We start from the raw sequence: 27,870 nt of genomic DNA, 5'->3' as shown, positions 1-27,870 counted from the left end.
TACATGCTTATCTGCAGGATGGTTCAGACAGAGTACTGTATTAGAATTTACTTGGTTATTTGTAAGCCTTCAAACTCGTAATTCCAGCCTCACTTCCTTTTAGTTTGTATGTTAATGACTTGAAACCAGTTTTTGATGATTTAGATACATACAGCCCAATTTATAGAAAATACAAGGGTAAGTACTACTATGAGTGGCCGTTATGGACAACTGGTCCTGCTAAGTGAACTATGCTAAAATATTCAATTATCATTCTGGCAGACTTTGGACACCAGTTCTGTCAAATTATTTATTTACCTGCAGGTCAATTTTGCAACTAATTTACCTTGTAAGATCCACCAAGGAGTGAAATTGCTTAAAATTAGATGCTCCATGGGTACTTCATTAAGTTTTTTTCCCTGGTGGCTGTACTTGTAGGTAATTAGTAACATCTACCTTAAAAATTTCCCAGGTTAATTGCAGCTAAGCTGTTAATTGTGGCTAAGATGTAGCATTTGGGGGCCTTAGTCACCTGTCTGTCTATATGTTTGAATGGAACTGATAGTTATGAGGAAGAATTTGGCTCTGCCAAAGGCATTTTCCCCCTAGGACTGTGGAACCGGCCATTTGTTTGGGAGCCTTCATTCTTGTAAGAGCATGTCAGTCCTCCCCTTCATTTGATTGGTAGAGCACAGGGGTCTTTTGAAGATCTGCAGGTCTTTGAACCCTTTGTTAGCCAATTATTTATCAAAAGCTCATGGAAATTGCTTTAAAAATATGTGATTCATCAATTCTTCCAGATATTTTAAACTTTGTCCTCAGAGAAAGCCAGATCATCAGGGAGCTATCTAACTAGTCTCTAGCATCAGCTTTTTGTAAATTGCAATTTGGCCATATGCCATCAGTTTACCATAAGGTCTCTATAGGAAAATTACTTAAATTCATAATTACATGCATTTATTTATTGCTACAAGTTATTGAATGCTTATTCTCTGTCAGGCATCATGCTAGGTGCTTTCAGTGCAACATGGAAATAAATGAAGATCACCCAAATGAGGAAAAAAAAAGGCTATTTATTGAGAGTTTGCTGTGGCAAGAGAGTCAACCGCTATCACTTGCATTTGGCAGAGACTCAAAAGCAGACAGAGGAGCGGGAAAGCTTTACAGTGAGAAAAAAGGGAAGGCTTCAGGGGTGCCCTGATTGGAGGCTGTTGTGATGGGGAAGCTGGAAATGCTGAACTGGAGCAAGGCATCCTGTGTGATTGGTTAGGGGAGCGTATTTGGCTATCTCCAGTTGGTCCTAAGTTGGAAACGGGGACAAAAATGAGAAAAACTGTCAGTTGTTGATTGTATCCTCCTGGTTCTGGGTGGACAGCTATAGAGGTTGTGGTTTGGCTTCCTGAACTGGTTGGTGTAGATTATGGTTTGGCTTCCTAGGCTGTTTGCTACAGGTTGTGGGTCAGAGTACTATTTTAATGTATGGTCTGGCTGCTGTTTGTATATTCAGTCTCTCAGGATCATTTGAATTTTAATCCTCCCAGTTATCCCCCGAAGTAGACAGTATTCCCATTTTACACATCAGGATACTGAAGCTCAGTTAGGCTACACAGCTTATAAATGGCAGCAACAGGATTCAACCCAGGTTTGTCTGATTTTTAAATCTGGTGGCCTTGCTACCACACTATAGATCATCTAGGAAGGCTACTGGGTAATTTCGCACTACAGCATACTGTATAGCCATAAGCATCTACTATATAAAACCTTGACAGGCATTTGTGTATTTTTACCTAATTCCTGACTTTATCTTTTTTCCCTAGTTTATTTAAACTTCGCTATGATTTCAACTATTTACTTTTATACCATTGTACTACTACATTTTAAATAAAAGGCCTAAAATCCTTTTGGATTTATATGTCATTGAGGTATAAAGAAAAAGAAATGAAAAAGCCCCTCTGAAATTCTGTAATTATTACTTTTATTTAATCTTGGCTGGGTTTTCCCATGTTATTTGCCTTTATTGAATTTTCAGGTTTATGTTCTAGTGTACACACTGCTTATGTTATGAAATAACTGAGGAAAGCCTTATATTTTAAGCTCTCCTCTGGTGCTCAAAAAAAAAAAAAAATTTTTTTTTTTTTTTCTGGTGCTTCTAAACACAAAGAATAAATTTTACCCTAGGCTTGCACAGCTAACACACATTTAGCTTTGGTGTAGATAATCAAATGTTTGAGGAAAGGGAGGGAAATTAAAAGTAGTTAATGAAAGCTAAAAATAAAAGCTGTTTTTAAAATCCCATTAGTTTGTTCCCCTGCTTTGAATGGAACAGGATGTGACGCACAGTTTGCAGAATCTCTGAGGTCCATTTATTGGTGTCCCATAAACATCTCTTTTCACTGTCCTTCAGATTCTCTTCTAAAATCCTAAAAGTACTTCTTGCTTACATTAGAACAAACAAAAAAAACCAGACCCAAAAGGACGGAGTAGAACTGCCCCACAGGGTTTCCAAGGAGTGGCTGGTGGATTTGAACTGCCAACGTTTTGGTTAGCAGCTGAACACTTAACCACTGCGCCACCAGGGAAGGTGCAGGTTATTTTCTAATAGGAATCATTAGGAGCTCCTCTTCTGTACCATGCTGCCTTTATCTAGATGGTCCATGTTCCTTTATCCTAATAGAGGACATGGTATCAAATAGCTGTTCAAAGGAAACATTTTGCCTCCCTATTTTTTCCACTTGCTCCTTTGGCTCTGTGTGGCTTCAAGGTGCCAAGCTTTGCGATCTCATCACATTTTTTTCACTCTGGCAATGCTTTTGTTGTTGATTTCAACTTTTGCTTTGCTTTTTTTTGGTTTCGTTTTGTTTTGCTAGGTCTTGTCAAGGAACTCATACCGGTAGCTCCCTTTGCCTTTCAGAAGTGCCCTCCTCTAGCAACAGTGCTGCTAACAATTTCAGGGTTTAATTAGCTGAGACACAGGAACCATTTGCCACTTACATTCCCAGACAGCGACTCGGCAAAATGAGATCTGTTAGATTTAGGGGAAAGGTGGAGGAAAAAGAAAAACAATTTCGGTATCATTTCATGCTAGTTGGATATTACGTGAGAACATTAACTGTTTCACTTCCCGACATCCAGATTCAAATCATTAGAGCAGCTTAAGTAGATACAGAAATAAGAGAGTAATGTTCTTTATGAACACATTTCAAATTACACACATAAATAAAAGTCTTGGGCAAAAATGTATTTGCTTGCTTTTCACATCATACTAGCTCCTTCATCAACTAAGACGGTCTCCTCTTGTTATAATTTAGGTATTCACACCTATCCCTTATGGATCTCCTCTTTCAACGATTCGGAATCAAATTTATAAGAATACTGGTGGGCTTGGCACATCAGGCTTTCATGTAAACTTTAACACATTGAGTGTTTGGGAGTAGGAAGATCTCAGGGAGTAGAAAAAGAGTAGAGACAGCTATTAATGAAAAGTAAATCTAATGGTTTTATAATGTGCACACACACGCAGGTTACATTTCTACAACACAACATTCTCAAGGTTCTGCAGGTGGCTCTGCTCCCTTTAGTTATTTTTCCCCATGTACCGCACGTGTAGAGACATTCTTCTTATTAAACAAAGTGAATTTATTAAATGCTAATTCAGCTTCCACTCTGTCCTCATCAATAATGTGGAAGTGCCAATTAGAACTCCTGATCAACATGACATAGAATCAATAGTGTTCCAGCGAAAGACAAAAAAATCCAATGATGAACCCTTAGAGTGGGTAAAAGTATGATTTTCCTTATACTATTTCAAATATAGAACACCGAATACAGATTCCCACTACTATCTCTTTGGCCCAAGGGGACCAGATAGGAGCCCTTGAAAACAAAGTCAAGAGAGTAAGGAAACGGAAGAGTAAAGAATCTGGGATAAAGGACCAGGGGAACCTGCAACGGGCCTCATCTCTGCGGCATCCTTACCAGATTATCTGCAAATTTTTCAAATTGTATGTTACTTGTGATTCAACTTCTCTCACTAAAACCACCTTTCCCACCCTCCCAGTTTCAAGTCCAGTGTGGTCTGTTCGGTTATAACAAATGTTTCTGTGGCCTCAATTAACTCATCTGCAAATGGTGACTGGGAGAATGAACTCAGTGTAATGTGGCAGTTGTTCCGACTCCTAGACAAGAGGTTCTGGAAAAGCAAAAGTAAAATTTTAACTGTTAGCAGAAAGTGAGAAAAGTCTTCAGTCATTTCAGCTCTATTTTTAAAGAAATAAAAGGAGCACCTGCACTGGGACTCCTCCCCAGAGAGGCATTCCCCCGAGTTTTGCATGACTGGGGGCTGAGAGGTTACACTTCCTCCTGTGCTCAGAGCTTCTCTTCCATCTGTTTTGCCCAGCACCCAGAAGCTAACATTTCTACTTCATTGTTTTTGTGCATTTTTAACATTCCCTGAGGCAGACTCCAGCATGTGTTGAGTTGCTGCCTGTCTGGGCTGTCCAGGTTAGCTCTGGAGGTACCACTTATGGTTTTTGTTAGCACTTTTTTATAAAAATGTACACGTTTTGAGACGTTTACCCCTGTGATGGTTAAGATTGTGCGTCAACTTGGCTGGGCCATGATTCTCAGTGTTTATATGTGATCACTCCCACGATGGGATCTGCTGTGAGTAGCCAATCCGTTGAAAGAGATTTTCTTTGGAGGTGTGGCCTGTATCCAAATAAAAGCAGATGTTTTCTGGCTTTTTGCTCGCACTGGATCCTTCGGCTGCTTCCTATTTGTCTGACCTCCAGTTCTTGGGACTTGAGCTACCAGCTTATCTGCAGATCTTAGAATTCGTCGATCTTCACAGCCTGTGAATGGGAGCCCTGCTCTCCAGCCTGCCGATCTTGGGTTCATCAGCCCCTGCAGCTACGTGAATTGGGGGAAGCCTCTATCCTGATCCACGGACTTGGGATGTTCCAGCCTCTACAATTGCATGAGCCATTTCTTTGATATAAATCACTCTATATATTTATATGCTTTACTGGTTTTGCTTCTCTAGAGAACCCAGCCTAAGACAACCCCTAGTTTTAATTTGACCATAAGTGTTATGGATTGAACTGTGTCCCCCCAAAATGTGTGTCAACTTGGCTAGGCCATGATTCCCAGTGTTGTGTGATTGTCCACCATTTTATCATCTGATGAGATTTTCCTATGTGTTATAAATTCCATCTCTATGATGTTAACGAGGTGGGATTAGTGGCAGTTATGTAAATGAGGCAGGACTCAATCTACAAGATTAGATTGTGTCTTGAGCCAGTCTCCTTTGAGATATAAAAGAGAAAAGCAAGCAGAGAGACATGGGGACCTCATACCACCAAGACAGCAGTCTGGGGAACAGAGTGCATCCTTTGGATCTGAAGTTCCTGCATGGAGAAACTCCTAGACCAAGGGAAGACTGATGACAAGGACCTTCCCCGAGAGCTGACAGAGAAAGTCCTCCCCTGGACGGGCACCCTGAATTTAGACTCCTAGCACCCTACACTATGAGAGAATAAATTTCTCTTTGTTAAAGCCATCCACTTGTGTTATTTCTGTTACAGTAGTATTAGATGACTAAGACAATAAGCTTGGTTTTTTGTAATATGCAATTTTGCTGAATACATTGTTTTTCAGGAAAGTACTGTTTTATAGTAGAAATCCTGTACTTCGAATTTTGTTGTTGTTAGGTGTCGTCAAGTCGGTTCTGACTTATAGCAACCCTATGTATGACAGAATAAAACACTGCCTGGTCCTGTGCCATCCTCACAATTGTTGTTATGTTTCAGCCCATTGTCGCAGCCACTGTGTCAATCTATCTTGTTGAGGGTCCTCTTCTTTGTGGCTGACCCTCTACGTACTTTGAATTAGTGAATGCTTAACAGATACAGACAGATTATTTATAGTTTTAACTTGTATCACAAGAATTTTAAAAAGTGATTGCAATGAATATGTAAACAATGAACCCAGTTATTAGAATTTAGCAAGATCATTTGACCTCTCTAGAGTATAAAATCTCTCAGTCATTTTAATTTGCAGTTTTTCATTACTAATGTTTTAGAGAAACAGAAGCTAACTTTTCATTTTCAAAGATTGCTGAACAGTCATCCATTAGTCCTTGAAGTTGAATAACAGGAAACTGTACTTGTTTTTCAAACCATTTGGCAACTGTAAGAAGCTGCTGATCACAAAATGCACGTCCAATAAACTGCAGCCCTATTGGCAACCCTTGGTTTGAGAGGGCCATAGGAACGCTTATTGCTGGCAATCCTGAGGAGAAGAAAGAAACCTATTAGTAGATTAACTCTCCATCCTAAGAGGCAAAGGCCTCTTCCACTTTCAAGAGCTAGCAGGTACAAGAAAGTATAAGGTTTAAAAAATAACCAAAATATAATATTATACTATATACTTTGCACCTTGTTTTGTTTACTTAACAATTTACCTTAGAAATCACTCTATATCAGTTCACAGAGACTTTCATTTCTTTTTTTTTTTTTTTAAATAGCTGCGTTGTATTCTATTATGTGGTTGTATCATAATTTATTGAACCAGTGCCCTATGCTTGGACATTTAGATTGTTTCCGATATTTAGCTATTTCACACAATGCTTCAATGAATAACCTGTGCCCATGTTTCCTGGTATTCTTGGAAGCTTCTCAGATTAAAACGGATTGCTTCATCAAAGGGTGAGTACATACGTAATTAGATATTGCCAAATTCCTTTCTCAAGAAGTTGTACCATTTTGGATTCTCACCAGCAAAGAGACTTTTCTTATCACTTGGCCAACAGAGCATGTTCTTGAGCTTTTGAATTTCTGCTGATCTCTTAGATGAGAAATACTAGCTCAGGGTAGTTTTAATTCCAGTTTTGGGGCAGAGAAAATATAAGATAAACTTGGGACATGTGTTATGCCATAAAACAAGGAAATTTTCAAAGATTAATGGGGACAGGTCTAAGGACAAACTGAAATTAACTATTTCTTGATATAAAGAGTATGCAGTATTTCTGCCAAAAATGTTTAATTCAACCCAATCATGAAGAAACAGACAAATCCAGATTATGGGTGGAACTTTCTATTGGACAAGTGACCTGGACTTTTCATAAAAAACAAAATGGAAAAAGGTAGGGAATTTCTCATCAGAAACCACGCGGAGCAGGAAAAAAGTGGCACATTTTTGAAGTGCTAAAGAAAAGAACTATCAAACCAGAATCCTATATACAGCAAAAACAGCCTATGAAAATATAAGGGAAATTAAGACATTCTCAAACAAAAGAAAGCTAAAAGAATCTGTTGCCAGGAGACCTACCTTAAAAGAATGGCTAAACGAAGTTTTCTAAACAGAAAGAAAATGATAAAAGAAAGAATCTTGGAATACCATTGCAAGGTGTGGAATTACCTTACAAAAAGCAATTTGGCCTTTGTTTTGGATTCTTTCAAATCACACCAATACCTGAGGCCAGTGAGTGGGAGCAGACCAGACCACGAGGGATCACCTGTGGGGCTGACACTGATTAAGCCTCATGAGGCATGATGTAATCTATCATGGCGATGGGATAAGGCCAATAAGAGAGCTGTGCCCTATGGCTCAGAGGAGCTTCCTGGTTGGTGACCATGTGTGGGAGAGGGTAGCACATCCCACTTTGATATATGGAAGTTCTGTCCTGGGACCCATCCCACACCTGTTCCTATGCATCTCTTTGTATCCTTTTTGGTTGTAATAAATCTGTGCCATAAATGTGGTGTACTCCCCACGAATTCTGTGAGTTGTTCCAGTGAATTAGCAAACTCACAGAGGCAGTGAAAAGGAAGCAGGGGCTGGTGTCTGCCTGTTTGGCAGTCTGAAAGAAGGTGTCCTTCTAACTTCTGAGATCTTACTCAGCTCTGGGTGGCTACGGTCAGGGAAATGCTGCACGGGCAGCTGGTTTGAAAGATGGTGTCCATCTAACTTGTGAGCTGTGACCCAGCTCCAGGTGGCTAGGGTCAGAGAGAGAGAGAGACAGAAAGAAAGAGTGTCGCTTGATTGTGTGACAACAAGGATGGAGAAGTGAGAAGCTGAGGACTGGATCCATTTCCACACTTTGGGAATTGGATTCCTGCTGATTCTTACTAGGCAGTTAGCACAGAAGGTGAGATTTTACCACTGTGCTTCTGTTTCGTGAAACCATGAAGGAACAATGAACACAGTAAGCAAAAATATGAGTAAATACAATAGGCTTTTCTTTTCCTGTTGAGTTTTCTATATTATATTTGATATTAAAACAGAAATCATAACACAGTCTGATGTGATTCTAAATAAAAATAAAGAGAGGGTTAGGGGATTGTTCAAGATTAAAAAAAAAAACCTGTAAACAAATGTAATATATATATATATATCCTTGATTAGATTCTGAATCAGGGAAAAAAACAACTATAAAAGACATTTTTGGTACAGTTGAGAAAATTTGAATATGGATTATATTTGGATGCTATTATTGAGTTAATGTCAGTTTTCTTAGATGTGATAATTGAACTGCGGTTATGTAAAAGAATGTCCTTTTTCTTAGAGGATTCGTACTCAAGAATTTAGGCGTGGAGAGTCATGTCTGAAACTTTCATATGATTCAGCTAAAAAAAGTGTGTGTGTGTGTGTGTGTGTGAGTGTGAAGAGAGAGAAAAAAAGAGACAGAGGAAAAAGTAAATGATTCAAATGTTAACAATGATGAATCTCAGTGAAAGGCATATGGGTATTTATTATACTACTTTTTAAAAAATTTTTGTATAGATTTGAAAATTTTCAAAATAAAAAATATACTAAGTGGATTGGCTTAGAATATATATGTGTGTGTATGCATAGATACAAACACACATCAAACCTTCCTAAGCATTCCAGAAGGACAAGCTATTGCTTTTAGGAAACAGTATAGCTACAGCGTAAGTTGAAAACCAGGGGCTTGCCTATGAATTTAAAGAAAACCAAAACATTCTTGAGGGATCCTCACCTGCCATATTTACTGCTTGTGTAAAAATATCATCCTGGGCACTTCGGGTTCTGTTGTCTTCTTTGATGAACTCCAAGTATGGCACTGCCTCACTCAGAGTTGTGGGTGTTAGCAAGACATCAACTCCAGAGTTAAAAACATTCACAAAATCATTAGCAATGAGTCGTCTCACTTTCTGTGCTTTGATGAAATAAGTCTCATAGTTTCTGTAGAAAAAAATTAGATGACATTTTAAGGGCTTTTTGTTATTTCTTTGAATCAATTCTCATATATTAGGGTTATTAAAGAACCACTGGATTCTTGGTCTTGATGAGCAGACACTATGAAAATTCTTATAACACATAAAAATAAGTTTTATTCAACTGTGCTATATCCCCAAAGTTTGTTATCTGGAATATAATCAATCAGGAATTCACTACCAGATGCACTTTCACACATATAACCACAAAATATTAACACTTTCAGGGAACATTACTAAACCAGCACCTTCATTTTCAGGTGAGGAAAATCAAATGCATAGCAATTAAATGACTTTCTGAAGGTTACAAAGATAGGCAGTGGTAGAGGTAGGACTAGAACTAGGTCACCAGAGGCTCATTCTAATCCACTATTACAATGTCTTATTTTATCGACACTAAAATAGGTACCATAAATATGTTCCATATGTTCGAGAAGTTGAGGAAAACATAAAATAATAAGGAAATTGAAGAGATAAAAAGACCTACTTGGGATTTCTACAGATAAAAAATACATAAATAAAAAATATACTAGGTGGGGTTGACAGCAGATTGATACAACAGAAGAAAAGATCAGTGATTCTAAAGATAGTAATAGAAACTGTCCAAAAGGGAGCACAGAGAGAAGAAAGACTGGAAAAAAAAAAAAAAAAAGGGCATATCGGTAAGCCGTAGGACAACAAGCAGATTAACATACATGTAAATGAAGTCCTATAAAGACAGGGAGGTGGGGCAGAAAAATATTTGAAAAAATAATGGCTAAAATTTCCTCAAATTTGATTACTACTGTAAACCCACTAATCCAAAAGCTCAACAAACCCCCAAGCAGAGGAAATATGCAGAAAATCACACTAAGGAGCATCATTGTCAAATTCCTGAAAACCGAAGAGAAAATCTGAAAACATGCCAGAGGAAAAAAGACATACATATACAGAAGAATAGGATAAGAATGACTACAGACTTCTCAGAAGCTATGCAAGTCAGAAGACAATGGAACAACATTTTTAAAGTACAAAAAAGCTATTAAACTAAAATCTTATACTCAGTGAAAATATCTTTAAAAATTAAAGGCAAAATAAAGACTTTTACATAGAATCATATGCTGAAAGAATTTGTTGCCAGCAGACTTGCACTACAAGAATTATTAAAGGAAGTTCTTTGGGCAGAAAGAAAATTATACCAGATGGAAATCTGGATTCACACAAAGATGTGATTCACACAAAGATGTGAAAAGCTTAAGAAACGGTAAATAAGTAGGTATAAATAAATGACTATTTTTCCTCATTTTAAACCTATTTAATAGAAAATTGTTTAAATAAAAGAAGGCAGGAAAAGAGGTTAAAAGAAACAAACAGCAGATGAGACAAAAAGAAAATAAATATCAAGAGGTAGATTTAAATATGGTTCAAAAGTAAATGCCAATTAAAAATTAACTCTGGATTCCTACTTCAATAAATTTCTATTTTTGAACAAAAGATAACAGAAGAATGACAAAATTCTAAACTGAGGTATAACATGAATAAAAACGTTCAGACATTTTACAATTCCTGGCACATAAATAGAGTTTTTAAGATTATGGGGGGAAAAAAATATTCCAAATCCCATTTTTCTTATCACCCATGTCCAATCCTTCACAAAACAAATAATCAAGCAATCAAAATCCCCTAAACAGAAAAAAAAAAAACTTGATCCAAGTTGGGACTGAATCACAAGCTAGGGATACCAGCAAGAATTCCTTTTCTCAATACTCCCAACTGGTGGTCATATAAGATACTTCAGACTTCTGTCCCTCAATTTCTTCCTTTTTTTAAAAACAATACTATATTGTGTTTTTAGTGAAAGTTTACACAGCAGTTTAATTTCCCATTCAACAACTTCTATACAACTTGTTTAGTGACGTTGGTTACATTCTTCACAAAGTGTGAACATTCTCATTATTTCCACTCTGATTGTTTCATTTTCCTGCAATTACTTTTTGTAGTGTTACAATGACCTATATATTTCATCAACTTGTACCTTAAGATATATGATATGATTCTAGTCAGTAATATTTGACAAATGTAACATTTTTGGCTTAATAAAATTTCATTTTCTTTTCCTATTCCTAAGGTGTCGTGGTTAAGAGCCCAGCTGCTAATGAAAAGGCCTGCAATTTGAATCCACCAGCCACTCCTTGGAAACCCTATGGGGCAGCTCTATTCTGTGTTATAGGGTCATTATAAGTCAGAATTGGCTCAATAGCAACAGGTTTGGTTTTTTTGGAAGTCATTTCAAGCATTTGGTTAATATAGAAAAAGATCTTTTAATACAAAATATAATGAAATAATATTTTTGGAACAAACAATCCTACTGACCCTGAGGGGATGCACAGATGAATAAAATGATTTCTGCCCTTGAGGGCATGAAAAAAAGCCTCCAGGAAGCTACTCATTGCAATAATCACTTACTTTTTCTCACTTCTCATGTCCCCTTAGACAGACTTGGTGGTATAGAAGACGAATCCTATTCAGATTATAAATCAACTTATATTGTAGACAATCTAAGTTAATTTAGCATTCTTTCTTAGAGCAAATAGATATGTAATGCAAAGGAAAACAGAGTTGACTCACTGCATTGCTAAAGAGACACCCTGCTTAAGGGTCTAAAGCAAAACCCCAATCTATCAATAACAGCCAGGGGAAACTAAAATCCTCCAAGGCTTCCTCTTTAGTTTATACTAATCATTTAGCTAGAGTGTAATTTCCCTTTTTTTTTTTTTTGTATAACCAGGAAGCAAAGTTGACATAAATAGGCCCTTTCTAATTCAAATTAAATAGGATTTTGCTTCTTAAGACCAGATAGTCATGCTACTATTTCACTCTTAAGGTTTCAAGAAAAATGGAAATTATCTTACTCTTTTAATAAGAAGAAGTTTCCTGAGAGAATTCTTCCTCTCACCACATCATTGAACCCTTCTCGTCTGGTTGCAGCATACATAGCTTCAGTAGACACATCAATGTCACACCTGTGACCTGAAAACAAACAAAGGGATAAACATTACTTGAAAAGAATTACTTGAAAACATTACTTGTAAAGTTCTGGCTAAAAACCGGGTCTAGATTCACATTTGTGACCAGTACTAGAATCTTGGGAGAGTGCCCTTAATTGCTCTTTTCCTTCATCTGCCTTGTGACATGCTAATTTGTCAGGAATCAAGGAGAAGAAAATAGCCAAGAATAAAACTTCATTTGTTCATTCCCTCATGTTCACTCCCTCAATCATTCATGCAAACATTTATTAAGCTCCTACGATGTGCCAGAAGGGCGGAAGTATACAAAGAAAAAATACTACCCCTTCAAGCAATTCATAGTCCAGAGCAGTGAATTGAACATACACATACTTAGGACGAATAGCATAAGTACAATGCTAAACTGACAAAGGTAAAATGATTCACTGATTTATTTTCCTGAATCATTAATATTATCTCAGACAATAATTTTCTTGCCACTAGTAAGTGAACCTTTCGAATGTTTGAGGCAATTAGCTGAAAAATCCAAAACAAAAAAATAAAAAAACCCCAAAACAGTCATCTTACCATATTCTAGTCCATCAAATCTTGCCATATTTGATGCCACTTCTGATGTGCACAATACATGGTAGCAGACAATTGAATAACTGGTGTGAGGCAGGGACACTTCAATTACTTTGGCCCCCCTGGATTCAAAAAGGTCAGCAGCTTTGGTCCAAAGAGATTGTACTTCACTTGATAATTCTGGTACAAGATATTCCTAATGGGAAAAAGTCAAGATGAAGAAATTGGAACATCTGCACAGATGATATTACAAAAATTTGTACTCCAGCACCTTTGGCAATACGTTAGAAAAATTCATTAAATTGCTGGTAGGTAGCTAGAAAGATTAACCCATCTGGGTTAATTTCGAGAATATCTACCATAACAGTACTTTTTCAGAGAATTTTATTATTAAAAAAAATTTCTATTATAACCTGATTTACTGTCATATTAAGAAACTGAGATTCAGAGAAGTCTGGTGACCAGGTCATGCATTAAGTGCTGAAATCACTGTAATTTACTGACACTCAGGTGAAAGGTAAGGTATTCCTCTAAAGATCAAACCATTATTATACAAAGACACTGATGATGCATTCAGTACCAAAAATGCTTTCAGAAATAGGCATATGAAAAAAACTGTACAAAACTCTTTTTTAAAAGGTCACATTTTATGCCAGAATAATATTCACGTAAGTATAATACATAATTAATATTTAAGATTGTTTATAGAATGACAAGCACAGTACTAAATATTATGAGCTGGATATAACAATATTAACAATTGGAAATCTGGTTGGAGAACTCACATTTGTTAAATGTTTATTATGTATCATATACTCTGCTAGATGCTTTTTTCAAAAGTTCTCTCATTTAATCTTTTTAACAAACCCATAATGTAGGTATTAACATCCCTCATTTTATAAGTGAAAAATACGGAGACTAGAGGAGTTAAGTGACTTTTCTAAAGATACATAACAGGTAAGAGAGGATCCAGGATTCCAAACTAGGTCTGTTTTTAAAGCCTGTGCTCTCTCTGAATTGTTAAAGGAAGGCAAGATATTACCTTCACGGAAGATTTTGAAGAAGCTGGTATTTCTCTACAGCAGCTGTTTTAATTGGGGGAAATTTTGTCCCACTTCTCCCAACCAGGGAACATTTGGCAACGTGTGGAGGCATTTATGGCTGTGAGTGGGTAGGCATTGCTACTGGTCTCTAGTGGGTAGAGGAAAGCGGTGCTGCTAAACATCCTATGGTGCACAGGATAGCCCCCTACAACAAAAAGCTATCCAGCCCAAAATGTCAATTGTGCCAAGGCTGAGAAACTCTACTCTACAGGGTAACTTATATAGGTATCTTTCTAAAAGGTTTAAGGCATTCATATATTGCTAGGCTTAACATTTTAATTGTTTTTTAAACCTTAGAAATTTTACGTTCATGTATAAATGACTCAACTGCTACTGTAATAGGTATGCTGCCAGTATCAGTTGCCATCAAGTTGATTTGACTCTGGTGACCTGTGCGTCAAGGGTAGAACCGTGCTCCAGAGGGTTTTCAGTGGCTGATTTTTCAGAAGTAGATCTCTAAGCCTTCCTTCCGAGGCACCCCTGGGTGGACTCAAACTGCCAATCTTTCAGTTAGCAGCTGAGCATGTTAACCATTTGCACCACCCAGGGACTCTGTAACAGGCATAGCACGGGTAATAACAACAATAGTAAAGATGGCAGCATTTGTTGAGCCCTTACTATGCAAATAAGGGCTTAGGTTAAGTCCTTCACATCAGGAGTTGGCAAGCTATGACCTGCTGCCTATTTTTGAAAATAAAGTTTCATTAGAACACAGCCAGGCTCTTCATTTACATATTGTCTATGGCTGCTTTCACACTAAAGAGGAGAGTGTATGCATAATAAAGACTATATGGCCCACAAAGCTTAAAATATTCACTATCTGGCCCTTTACGGGAAAGTTTTCAGACCCCTAATTTACATGACTATCTTATTTAATCTTCACAACTCTTTGAGGTCAATACCATTAATTATCTCCATTTTACAGATGGGGAAATTGAAGTTAGAGAAATTAAGTCATGTGCTCAAGGTCCAACAGCTGAAAGTGGCACAAAAGGGATTCAAACCTAACCAGTTTGCCTCCCAAGTCTATGTTCTGTATTTGACTTGACAGCATTTCTATAAAGTAAGGAATGGAAGGAGTTACCTTTGGAATTCCTATACATAGTTTGCTCACATCTGTCAAACTTGGAAGCAGAAATGGTTTAACGGGGTCTTGTATAGTGGTAGAATCTTTGGGATCATGTCCAGCTAGTACACCTGTTAAGGAGAAATACTTATCAGCAACAGGCATATTGTTTTACAGTGAAGTGATAATGCGTTGAAGCTATATGGAATCACATAAATACCCAATACAACTGCTGCATCATCCACACATCTGGTTAAGATTCCTGGCACATCCATTGAATTCACCAGGGGAATGAGACCATGACGGGAGACTAAGCCATAGCTTGGCTTTACACCGACAAGCCCACAGTGTGCAGCTGGGTTTCTGGTTGATCCTCCTGTATCAGATCCTAAAGCCCTGAAATTTAAATGGAATTCTCTTTAGAAGACTGACATTTACTAATTATGTTTGGAATTTATCTTTTTAAATGTATATTTTTAAACTGTATTTTCCCCTGATTATACAGAAGTAACACATGTTCATTACAGAGAATTCATAAAGTGTAGAAAAGTGTAAAGAGGTAACAAAATATTCCACTACCCAAAGGCTAACACTGCGCACATTTTGGCATGTTAACATCATGTCTTTTTTTAATGCATTTTTTTCATAGTTGAGGTCATTCCGTAATCATAAGTTTCCATCTCTATTTTGTTTATCATGAGCCTTTAGCTATTTTTTTTTAAGTCACTAAAAGTTTGAAACCAAAAAAAAAAAAACCAAACTCGTAGCCATCGAGTTGATTCCAACTCATGGTGACCCTATAGGACAGAGTAGAACTGTCACATAGGGTTTCCAAGGAGTAGCTGATGGATTCGAACCACTGACCTTTTGGTTAGCAGCTGAGCTCTTAACCACTGCACAACCAGGGCTCAAAAATGCATATAATATTCCATCACATATATTGGTAATTCCAAATATTTTAAAGTCCATTCTCCTATGGATATACATAAAATTCTTATACCTTCCTTTGATATTACTTGGCATTCAAAATAAATTAATGGCAATTTTGCACATGGGGTCGCCATGAGTCAGAATCGACTTGATAGCAACTGATGGTGGTGGTATAAATTAAACACACCCCACCCAGGACAGGAGATATAACTTTCTGTTACCCCATTTAGAATCATGGATAAAGACGTATTATAATTTATTTAAACATTTATGTTGCTTCCAACCAGAATAATAACTGTATAATATATAATTTGGTAATAAATACCTTTAAACATAAAACTTTACCCATATGTCTGATTATTTTGCAGACTAGCTTCCAAGAAGTAGATACTGAGCCATTGGGCTTGTCAGTTATTATGCTCTTTGTAGATATTGTCAAATTACTTTCAGAAAGGTTATGCCAATTTATATTCCCAATTGCAGCGGATCAGAGCGCGTTTTAATGTTTCATTACCATCACTGAGTATTATCAGCTTTTAAACTTTTTGTTAATTAAAAAAAAAAAAGCTTTGTTAATAAGCATTTCTTTGAATAACTTTTCATGTTTATTTGAATTTGCATTGCCTATTCATAACCAAACCAAACCCACTGCCATCGAGTCGATTCCGACTCATAGTGACCCTATAGGACAGAGTAGAATTGCCCCATAGAGCTTCTAAGGAGCACCTGGTGGATATGAACTGCTGACCTTTTGGTTAGCAGCCGTAGCCCTTAAACACTACGCCACTAGGGTTTCCTGCCTATTCATAAAGTGTCTGTTTATTTCTTTGCCCAATTATTCCCAGAGTATATACTTTTCTTATTTAAAAAAAATAAAACTATTTCAGAAAATAAAGAGGCTTCCCTGATTAGAAAAGTATATATGCCTTCTGCAAAAACTAAAATGTTATATAACTGTATGATACATAAAATAAAATTTCTCTTATAATCACCAGTTGCTCAGTTGATGTTGAGTTGATTCCAACTCATGTCGACCCCATGTGTGTCAGAGTAGAACTGTGCTCCATAGGGTTTTCTTTTCTTTAAATATAGAACACTGCACAAATTTGCCTTGTCTTCCTTGTAAAGGGGCCATGTTAATCTTCTCTGTATTGCTCCAATTTTAGTATATATGTGCTGCCGAAGTGAGCACCTCCACAAGGTTTTCAATCCTGATTTTTCAGAAGTAGGCTGCCTGGCCTTTCTTCTAAGGCACCTCTGGGTGTACTTGAACCTCCAGCCTTTCAGTTAGCAGCTGAGTGTGTTAACTGTTTTTACCACTCAGGGCTCCTCTTATAATCAACCTGCCCCATAATAACCCTGTTATCAGTTTCCATATACATTCATCCAGATACTTCAATGTAACTACTAACATATATTACTTTTGTCAGAAATAGAGTCTTACTATACATACTGTTCTGCAACTTGTTTTTCACTTAACAATGAATCTTGGGTACCATTCCATGTTACTACATGTGCTCTATCTCATTCTTTTTAGTGACTGCATAGTATTCCAAGAATCTTCCTGGTTTTAAAGCTATTATAAAAGAAAGAAATCAAAAGGAGGAAAAACAAAAGAATACAGTTTGGGATATATTCAATTTGAAGCTACTTTTGGTCTGTGTATTAAACTGAAGCTTTGAATTTAACAAGCAACCTAACAATAACATGACAGTTGTCCCCTACAGAAAATGCAAATTATATTTCCTTGCTTACCAAGTTAATTTAAGATATGAAATTAGACTGTTGCTTTCACAATTTCTAAAAGGATACATTTTCTTATTAGGATTCACTGACAACTGTGTAATAAAGTAAAACCTACATTTCCATAGTTATTAATGCCATCTTCTCAAAGTACCTTCAGAAAGATGAACACTAAGTGGGGTGATGAGGACAGAAAAAAAGCACCTAATCCTGCAGTCCTAACTTGTCAGAACTCTCATTAATATTAATGCAATGCTATAAAATTCCAGAGATAAAGTGCAATGGTCTTACTAACAAGATTTCAAGAAAACTTAAAAAAAAAAAAACAAAACTGTAGAACATAAATTTCCATAGCTCTAAAAAATACAAGTAATTTATTAGTTGCAATGCCTGTGAAAGAGCTTAGTTTTAATAGATAATTAAGAAGAATAAAATACATACATTATTAGTAAAGCAACACAAATTTGGTTAAACTGAGACCAATAAATTAAGTATAATAATAGCCATATTTATTTGTTCTTCTTTAGGTGGTAAGCAAATGCAGCTTAAAGTATGACTGATGGAGTCTTTCAAAATACAAAGTATGACAGGTGAATAAATAGATCAGCTCCTAACAAACTTGAAAAATCTTTATTCACTGACATACATTTTTAAGTATGGGTTTATGAAGTACTATTTTAAATATAGTATTGATACACATTAGAAAATTTTTTTTTTCTTTCTATTGCAAAAGTCAGTTTTATTGGAGAGGAAATCATTACTAACAGTTTAGTTCATTCAGCTGGACTCAAAGTCAGGATATGTTAGTCCCTAAATATTTGTACAATCAGGACAATAAATAATAAATGGATTATTAAAAAAAAGAAATTCAGTGAAGTCCATTTATGCTAACTAGTTTATTCTGGAACAAACAAAAACCCGTTGCTAATGAGTTGATTCTGACTCATAGTGACCCTATAGGACAGAGAAGAACTGCCCCACAGAGTTTCCAAGGAGCACCTGGTGGATTCAAACTACCAACCTTCTGGTTAGCAGCTGTAGCACTTAGCCACTACACTACCAGGTTTCCCGTTTATTCTGGAAGACCCATAAAATCATATTTTTAAGAGAACTAGATACCATAGAAGAAGGGTTCAAATGTTATTTTAAATTAAAGTTAAATGTATAAACTATACACAGCATACTGTACAGTTGAGTATAAGATATAAGTTTGATATGCATGGAGCACAAACAGCTCAATGGTTTCTTAAAAGAGATAAAATATTAAGGTATCACCTGCTCTATGGCTGGATTCTCCATATGACTACTTGTATCTGGTTGGTTTTTTAAAAAACAAATAGAAAAAGCATCTTACGCAAAGCACGTGAATGCTGATACGGCAGCTGCACTACCGCCTGAGCTCCCTCCAGTTATTAGCCAATCTGAATCTTCATTTTCACCGTGGGGCTTCTGCTTCCTCTTTTCTCTGTATTGCTTTGAATAACTCCAAGGGTTTTTAACTGGTCCAAATACACCATCTGTACTTCCAGATCTGAGACAAAGAAGTGAAATACCTTAGTAAAACTTTAACTTTATGTACCAGTTTTTATCTCCTGAGTATATTACTTGCTCCTGATACTCACTGAGCTTTTAGTACTTTACTATAGCTTGAATTGGGAAAGGTGGGAAGCGTGCTCAAATGTAGCTTTCGTTAATTAGAAGGTTGAGGAGGTGGAGGATGGGGTATGGTAAAGTAGAAAACTAGCCTACCAACAAAAGAAGATTTTATCCCAGCTGATGATCCAATTCCACTATAGATAGTTTCCCTTGTAAATTAAGGTCTCCTTGTTGAAAAGTGTCATAAACATTCAAACCATAACAAGAAGACATCTTTTGAAGGAATCCTTCTCTTAATCAGAAGTTTTAAGAAAAGCATTGTAAGTAGAATGTTAATAACTTACTTTTTAAAATTTGAAATAATTTCAATCTTAGAGATAAGTTCCAAAAAATATAGTATGAAAAACACAGTATACTCTTTAACAATGATCCCATTTGCTTTATTATTTGCATCCTGTGTGTGTGTCTATCTATCTATCGATCGATCGATAGATAGATCGATGGATAGATAGACACACATGTAAGCACATTTTTTTTTCCCTGAACCACTTAAGAGTAACCTACATATACCATGGCCCTTTACCCATAAATATAGTAGTATAAAATCCAGTATTGCAATTAGTTGCCATATCTCTTTAGCCTCCTTTTTTTTTAAAATTGTTCACTAACCAAGAGATATTAAGCTGTTTCCATTTTTTTGGCAAGGACGTCTGATCTCATCACTTCTGTTCAAAATGTACTATCTTAGTTTCCTATTGCTGTTGTAACAGAAATACAACAAGTGGGTGCCTTAAAGAACATAAATTTATTTTTTCACAGTTCAGAAGGCCACAAGTCTGAAATCAGGGCCCTACTCTAAGGGAAGGCTATCTCCCTGTCGTCTCTAGGGGAAGCTCTCTGCTATTTCCGTAGCTCAGGCATTCCCTGGTTCCTTGGCAATCTCACAGGTGGCATCTATCTTCCCCCTTATTTGTGCTCACTTGTTTCTGTGTCTTATTTGCTATTTTTATATCTGAAAAACGATTAAGTTCAAGACATACCCTACACTGATACGGCTTCATTAACATAAGAAAGAAAACCCTGTTTCCAAATGGGAATACACCCATGGGTATAGGGGTTAGGATTCCAACACATATTTCTGAAGGACACAATTCAATCCATAATGTATACTGAAGGTCTTAACTAGTGCAATAAGGCAAGAAAAAGAAATAAGAAGATATAAAATTATCTCTATGTGTGGACATGATCATCCATATAAAATATCCCAAAGAATCTGCAAGGATCAACTGAAACTAACAAGTAAGCTTTAGCGAGGACACAAGATATAAGGTCAATAGAAAAATCAATATTTCTATATATTAGCAACAAACAAAAATTGAAAAAAAAAATTTCTATAGCATTAATAGAACACGAAACACTTGGGGATAAGTCAAACAAATTATATGCAAGATTACATGCAGGAAATTACAAAAAATGCTGCTGAGAAAAATTAAATAAAGTCTAAATAAATGGAGAGATGTATGGTGTTAACAGATCAGAAGACACGTATTGTTAAGGTGTCAATTCTCTAGTGACGTCACCAAGGTGGCAGAGTAAAAAGCTCCATACATCCCACAAAGAAACATCAAAAACCAAGTAGAAACTGTCAGAGCTAACTTTGTCAGAACTCTGGTAAACAATCGGAGGTTCACAGCAGCCAAGAGAATGCTGAATCAAGAAAAGGCTAACAGTAGGAAAGCATTTCCACCCTGCAGGAAAGCCTGCTTGAAATAGCAGCTTCCGTTTCCAGTTTGGAATCCTGGTCTTGGGTTCTAAAAGGAGAAGAACACACCTGTTGGGTGGCTACAGAAAGGAGTGAGGCAACATATGTATCTCTGTGCTGTCCATCTTGGAGGAAGTGCAGGGTGGTGGAGGGGCGGGTAGGGTAGACTTATCAGGGAAATGCAAACTAAAACCAAAATGAGATGTGACTACATGCCTATTAGACAACCAAATATTGTCTCAGAGAGGAACTGAGAAATTGACATTAGTTCTTATTAGATGCCTTTGAATAGGTTCTGACTCATAGCAACCCTATGAACAACAGAACTGGCATTAGAGTCCTCAAAAAATCACCTTGCTGCTTTTAGGTACCCTCATTTAATGGAATTAAAGACACAGATGGAAGGAATATAAGAGAAGAAAATATCAATCTTACCCCATAGCAAACTCATCTAAATTTGTTTTTCCCATAAGTAGAGCTCCTTGATCGAACAACTTCTGAACTACTGTAGCATTATAAGGTGGTACGTAACCTAAAAAATATATTCAGTTCTTTTTATTACGAGAAAAAAACAGTGAACATGTAAATCACATGCAGAGAACAAATACAATTTTAAATTGTGACTAAGCAGTTCACTCATATTTATATTTTTAAATTCTTCTTAATTTGAGTAGGAGGTTGTATTTTCTTCCAAGAGTTAATTTTTTCTATCATGACCTACCGTGTTTTTTCAAAAGACAGTCTGTTACTACATTTTTCTCCAAATGACAGTCTGTATATTCACCATTTTTATAACCTAAAAACACTGACTTTAACAGTTGTTGCTGCATTTAGGTGCCATCGAGCCAGTTCTAACTCATATCAATTGTACAAACAACAGAATGAAACATTGCCTGGTCCTGCGCCATCCTTGCAATTGTCGCTATGTTTAAGCCCATTGTTGCAGCCACTTTGTCAATCCATTTCGTTGACTGTCTTCCTCTTTTTCACTGACCCTCCGCTTTACCAAGCATGATGTCCTTCTTCAGGGATTCCTGATAACATGTCCAAAGTACATAAGAAGTCCTGTCATCCTCGCTTCTAAGGAGCATTCTGGCTGCAATTCCTCTAAGACAGATTGTTCATTCTTTTGGCGGTCCATGGTATACTCAATATTCCTCATCAACTCCATAATTTAAAGGCGTCAATTCTTCTTTGGTCTTCCTTATTCATTGCTTAGCTTTTGCATGGATATGAGGCAATTGAAAATATCATGGCTCGGGTCAGGCGCGCCTTGGTCATTAAAGTGACACCTTTGCTTTTTAACATTTTAAAGAGGTCTTTTGCAGCAGATTTGCCCAGTGCAACATGTTGTTTGATTTCTCGATTGCTGCTTTCATGGGTGTTGATTGTGGATCCAAGTAAAATGAAATCCTTGACAACTTTAATCTTTTCTCCACTAATCATAATGCTGCTTATTGGTTCAGTTGTGAAAATTTTTGTTTTCTTCATCTGAAGTGCAATCCATACTGAAGGCTGTAGTCTTAAACTTCATCAGTAAGTGCTTCAAGTCCACTTCACTTTCGGCAAGCAAGGCTGTGTCCTGCATATTGCAAGTTGTTAATGTACCTTCCTCCAATTCTGATGCCCCATTCTCCTTCATATAGTCCAGCTTCTCGGATTATTTGCTCAGCATACAGATTGAATAAGTATGGTGAAAGCGTACAACCCTGACGCACACCTTTCTTGATTTTTATCCCCTTGTTCTGTTCAAACAACTGCCTTTTGGTCTATGTACAGGTTCCTCAGGTCATGAGCACAATTAAGTGTCCTGGGATTCCCCAATCTTCGTAATATTATCCATAATTTGTTATGATCCACACAGTCGAACGACTTTATATAGTCAAAAAAACACAGGTAAACATCTTTCTGGTATTCTCTGCTTTCAGGCAAGATCCATTTGACTTTAACAGTTAGTTCTCTAAAACATTACATGACAGTCAGTGATGTACCTAATCATTTGAAACGGATAGCAAATTATTATTTCGTTCATTATACTGAATTTTTCTTCCCAGATAATGCTGTATATAAGTAATTTTTACATATTTTCTGGTAGTCATATATTTTTATTCTTGTCTAAAATCTCCTATTGGAAAGCTCTAGTGCATATTCCAAAACAATTAACAAAAGTCCACCTATCAGTCCACACTTCAGATTTACTCCCATGTTATCAATGAGCTGGAGTTAGGGGTGACTTAGCATGTTTACGGTGATCAGGTATTGGGTCTCCAACTTCCTAAGTAGGATTCATTCACTAAGCTGGTCTGCCTCTGAAGAATTATTTTGTTTTATGAAAAAGCTAATAGTAAAAAAGATAATATTCTATCCCAAGTATTTCCTTGGAGAATATAGTTAGTCTGAAGTTATCTTGGTACTTTAGTATTTTATTTTTAATTTAAACTAAATAGTATCTATTTTTGTTAAATTACTAATACTCTAATCAGTTATATTTTACCTTTCAGCATGTTTGATCCACACGTTGTCTCGATGGCAGATGTGCTAAAGTTGTCTTTTATTGCAACAGGAATTCCGTCTAAATCCCCCAGTGGCTGACCTGGGTTAAAAAGCCACGAGAGTGATACCAGAGATACCAGTCCAAAATATAAAGACAGTAATGTTACGATACCTACTAATTTTGACAAAAATATGTCTTAAGAAATAAAAGTTTGGTTAGAAATTGTTACAGTTGGACATTATGAAGCATCATGTATCTATTAGCCTCATTTTTATTACACCTCATGGCAAGTTCTTTACATAAGGGTGTATTTTATGTTAAAAGCTTCACTTGCCAAATAGAGACTGCTACATCCAATTAAACTCTTTCTCTGGAGGTCTAACAATTAAGTATAATTAAAAGTCATTTACCTTTTGCATATCTCTTCTCTGATTCTTCAGCTTGCTTTAGGGCCTCCTCTTCTGTTACAGTAATGTAAGCATTAAGAAACTTGGTCTTCTTGATCATAGAAAGGCAATTTTGACAGAGCTCTGTTGGAGTAATTTGGCCTTGTTTCAGTCCTGCAGAAACCTACAGTATACACAATTCAAAAACCCTTTAATGAGCCTGCAGAAGTTTCAAATATTATCCTGATGGGGGCAGAGAGAGTAGCTAAATAAATTTTGGAGTGAGGTTTGGGTTCAAAATCAAGAGAGCCTATCAACTCTACACTAAGTGTTGCGAATTGAGAGGTAATGCATGGATCGGTTTGAGGGTGGTGCCAATGGTTTGTGCTCACCCACTAACCTGAAGTTTGGCAGTTTGAGCCCACCCAGCAGCATCACAGAAGAAAGGCCTGGCAATCTGCTTCTGTAAAGATTACAACCAAGAAAACCCTTTGGAGCAGTTCTACTCTATAACACATAGGGTTGCAATAAGTCAGAATCAACTCAATGGCACTGGGTTTGGGTTTTTTTAAACGTTTTTATTTTTTAGGGGCCATGACTTTCATCTCCCTAGTTGAACAACTTCTTTTATAAGTTATGCTTGTACAAACAAAAGCAATAATTTAGGTTAGCCATACTGTTCAAAGAAGTCGGGGCCCAGCGCAGGTAAAGGATGGATTAGGGTGGATCATACGTGGATGGAAGCTTAGCTACAGCACAGGCAATCCAGAGTGAAAAGAGAGAGATGAACTGGACAAGGCACTGCAGGACTTTATGGCTCTAAATAAGATCTTTAGACCTATTGCAGAATTCATGCAAGAGCCACTATCAATTGAGAGAAATGTTTATAAAATATAGGTTCAAAAGCAAACTAAGAACAAACTTTTCAGCAATCTGTCTTTGATGCATTAGTAAGGCTAGTAAAGAGAACATTAAAATAACCATCATTTCAAGTGACTAGAAGCTGTATGTTGATAGTAAGTGAAGCCTGAGGTAAAGTGATGACTGTTTTATATTTCCTATAGAAAGTAATAATAATACGTAGTAGTCACTAATTGGGGCTGGTGGTGCATTGGTTGTTAAAAGCTACAGTTGCTAACCAAAAGTCTGGCAGTTTGACTCCACCATTTGCTCCTTGGAAACCCTGTGGGGTAGGTCTACTCTGTTCCATAGAGGAACCAACTCGATGGCAATGGGTTTTTGGCTAGTCACTAAGTAAATAAAGACATCCCAGGGTGGTGCAAACAGTTGAAGTCTGTTAACCCAGCAGTTGGTGGTTTAAGTCCACCCAGAGACCTCTGGGGTGGAGGGGTGGGGGTAGGGGAAAGGCCTAGAGATCTGCTTTTGAAAAAACCAGCTACTGTAAACCCTATGCAGCACATCTACTTTGACACATAGTGGGTAGCCATGAGTCAGACAGAATTGACTTGATGGCAACAATGGAAAAAGAAATCCAACAAAAGAAGTGAATAACAAAAAGTCAAAGATGATACCCAAGCTTTGGAGATTATATGAAAAGATAGGTGGCTAAGGTGGGAGCTCAGAGGCAAGGGGGCTGGGAGAAGGAATAATATTTATTGAGTATTTAACCGAGAGTCAGGCACTATTGCTTTATATGCAGTATAATTTCATTTAACCATTACAGCAACCACCTAAATTAGGTACTCCTTATGTATGGGTGAGGAAACTGAGGTTCAGAGAGGTTAAGTGATTTGTCCAAAGTCACACAAACAGTAAAAGTTAGAGGTGACTTCCTGACCCACGCTCTTCACCATTTCTCTCTACACTATTGGAAGTTTATGCTTAGTTTTCCTCCAAGCTGACTGTGCATTTTCACATGGATATGTCCTATGGAAAAAACCAAAACCAAACCCAGTGCCGTCAAGTTGATTCCAACTTATGCACCAAGAAATGGGCAATTTGTATTTGAAGGGAAACTCTCCAAATGATCTGCTCTCTGCTGTTACATCATCAAAGCAATGACAATCTCACGGTTGAGGGTTTTAAATGAGAAAAGCAGTGGGAATAGGCCATGAGAGGACCCCTGATGCTGACAGAGGAAAAGGACTGTCATGGGGCAGCTGCAGGGAGTGACCGAGGAATGTAGAGGGGCAGCTGCGTTTGGTTAAAGGAGGTAACATATTGAATGGTTTGCATGAAATGTAAATTCTTTATAAGAAAAGGCCTGGAGAGAAATAAAAGACAACAGTATATTCTAATACTGTGAATATGGAGTGGGAAGAAAGGGGCAGTAGGCTGTGGAATAGAAACTAGCAAAAACCCAAGCCAGAAGACACAGAGAGCTACATAGCCAGTTGCCACTGAGTAGATTCCAACTCTACTTCTTGTGTTTCAGAATAGAACTGTGCTCCACAGTGTTTTCAATGGCTGTGATCTTTAAGCAGATTGCCAGGTCTTTCTTTCGAGGAGCCTCTCAGTGGGTTCAACTGCCAACCTTTCTGTTAGCACCTGAGTGCTTAACCATTTGTGCCACTCAAGGGCCTTAGGAGGTATATAGGCAGGCTATCCCATGGCAAAATTGTAATAATGAGGGAAATTGTGTCTGTCACTTTCTCTTCTTTCTTGACTCCCCTCAAGTCCTCTAATGCCCACTATCCTCAAGCTGTTTTCTGACTTGCCAAATGGTATGATAATAAGAGCTAAGGAGCTATAATTGTGGTAAAAAGGGTAAGAAATGAGATTGTCTAAGAGCACTCCTTTCACATGGTGCTGACCTTTGCCAGGATCATTTTTAGGAAACCCATATTTGTAAGAATTAATGAAGAAACTGGACAAGAGAAATGAAAATACAGTGAAAGGATTTAGAAGACACTAAATTGCTAGAAAGGACTAAGCATAAAAAAAAAAAAAGCATAGGAATATGGAATACGAATAGTACAGCTCTCATGGGAAAAAACTGAAGGGTATCATATTTGGATACAAGACAAAGTCAACTTGAAAAGCTTTTCTTAGAAAAAAAAAAAAGAGTTCTCTTTACCTTCTTTTCTCTAATGGAAACCAGGCTTTGTTGTACGGCCATATAAATGTTTTACCTCTTCATCTCCCATTCTCATTCTCCTCCTGCTTCTCCCTTTTTTACTGAAGTCATTTGAAGACACTGAGAAGGTTCTTCTCCATTCTTAAGGGATGGCTGCTTTCTCCTACCTTCCATGTATCATAAAGTCTGGTGGTGGAGGTGGGGATGCAGGAAGGTGTCCTCCTTGTTTCTCAATGCGTTTCAAAACATATTTCCTCTCTTTTCCCTCAAAAATCCTAGCTCACCTGAAGCATCTGGAATAGTTTGTATCACTCTCCCTGGTGTGTTAATCCACATCCTCCCTGGCACTGCCTTTCATTCATGAAAGATTTTTACATCTAACTCACCGTAATCTTTACCATGGCTCCTGTTGTCATTCCTGTTGACTCTTAAACTCTAACTTCACGTGGGCTGCCACCGGTGTCTCAATTCCTTAACCTCATTTTCTCACTTCCTACGGTCACAGTCTGGACTACATTGTTACCAGTAACTATATAATCACTGAAGTCTCAGTGCTAGTCATCGACTCTCTAACCATCAAATCCTGTCCCTCCAGCTCATTTACTCTACTCAATTCCAGTAATTTTTTGATCTCATAGAGGCATCTGTTCCACTGACTCCACACACAATTTTTCCACTAATCATCACTCTTCATGTCTTTGCTTTGCTCCTTACACAGCTCAGATTGCATAATCTATCACTACAATTACTTCCTTGCATATAGTTTCAACTGTCTTGCTCCTTTATCCTTCCACAGGTAAAACCTTAACCTTGCCTATATTGTATCTGTATCTAAACAGCTAAATATGATTGGAATAAAACAGACTATTGTGCTAACTCATTTCACTTTAAATTTATGACCATTAATGCCAATACTTTTTTTCAACAACACAAACGACAACTATGTCCATGGACCTTGCTGAATAGTTT

General features: G+C 37.1%; 1 protein-coding gene and 1 non-coding gene across 6 annotated transcripts in view; both read right to left on the bottom strand.

Moving 5' to 3' along the window:
- The window catches only part of QRSL1 (glutaminyl-tRNA amidotransferase subunit QRSL1), a 49,293-nt gene that overhangs the window by 15,317 nt on the left and 6,106 nt on the right, over positions 1–27,870 (bottom strand). Inside the window, exons 2-11 of one of the 5 annotated variants that reach the window (XM_049898294.1) lie at positions 23,889–24,048; positions 23,479–23,577; positions 21,420–21,516; positions 18,981–19,157; positions 15,174–15,349; positions 14,972–15,084; positions 12,788–12,980; positions 12,107–12,224; positions 8,978–9,183; positions 1,016–1,279 (exon numbers count right to left, since the gene is read on the bottom strand). In XM_049898294.1, the coding sequence (XP_049754251.1) occupies positions 1,053–1,279; positions 8,978–9,183; positions 12,107–12,224; positions 12,788–12,980; positions 14,972–15,084; positions 15,174–15,349; positions 18,981–19,157; positions 21,420–21,516; positions 23,479–23,577; positions 23,889–24,048 (1,566 nt within the window). In that variant the 3' untranslated portion in view covers positions 1,016–1,052. The other 4 variants (XM_049898318.1, XM_049898301.1, XM_049898327.1 and 1 more) reach the window with 4 other exon arrangements.
- Positions 16,966–17,075, bottom strand: LOC126057673 (U6 spliceosomal RNA). Its single transcript, XR_007512753.1, has one exon. It is a non-coding gene; the product is annotated as a U6 spliceosomal RNA (small nuclear RNA).

The sequence above is a fragment of the Elephas maximus genome, chromosome 1 (genome assembly GCF_024166365.1).
Source record: "Elephas maximus indicus isolate mEleMax1 chromosome 1, mEleMax1 primary haplotype, whole genome shotgun sequence".
NCBI lineage: Eukaryota > Metazoa > Chordata > Mammalia > Proboscidea > Elephantidae > Elephas > Elephas maximus.
This window is presented reverse-complemented; position numbering and strand designations above follow the sequence as displayed.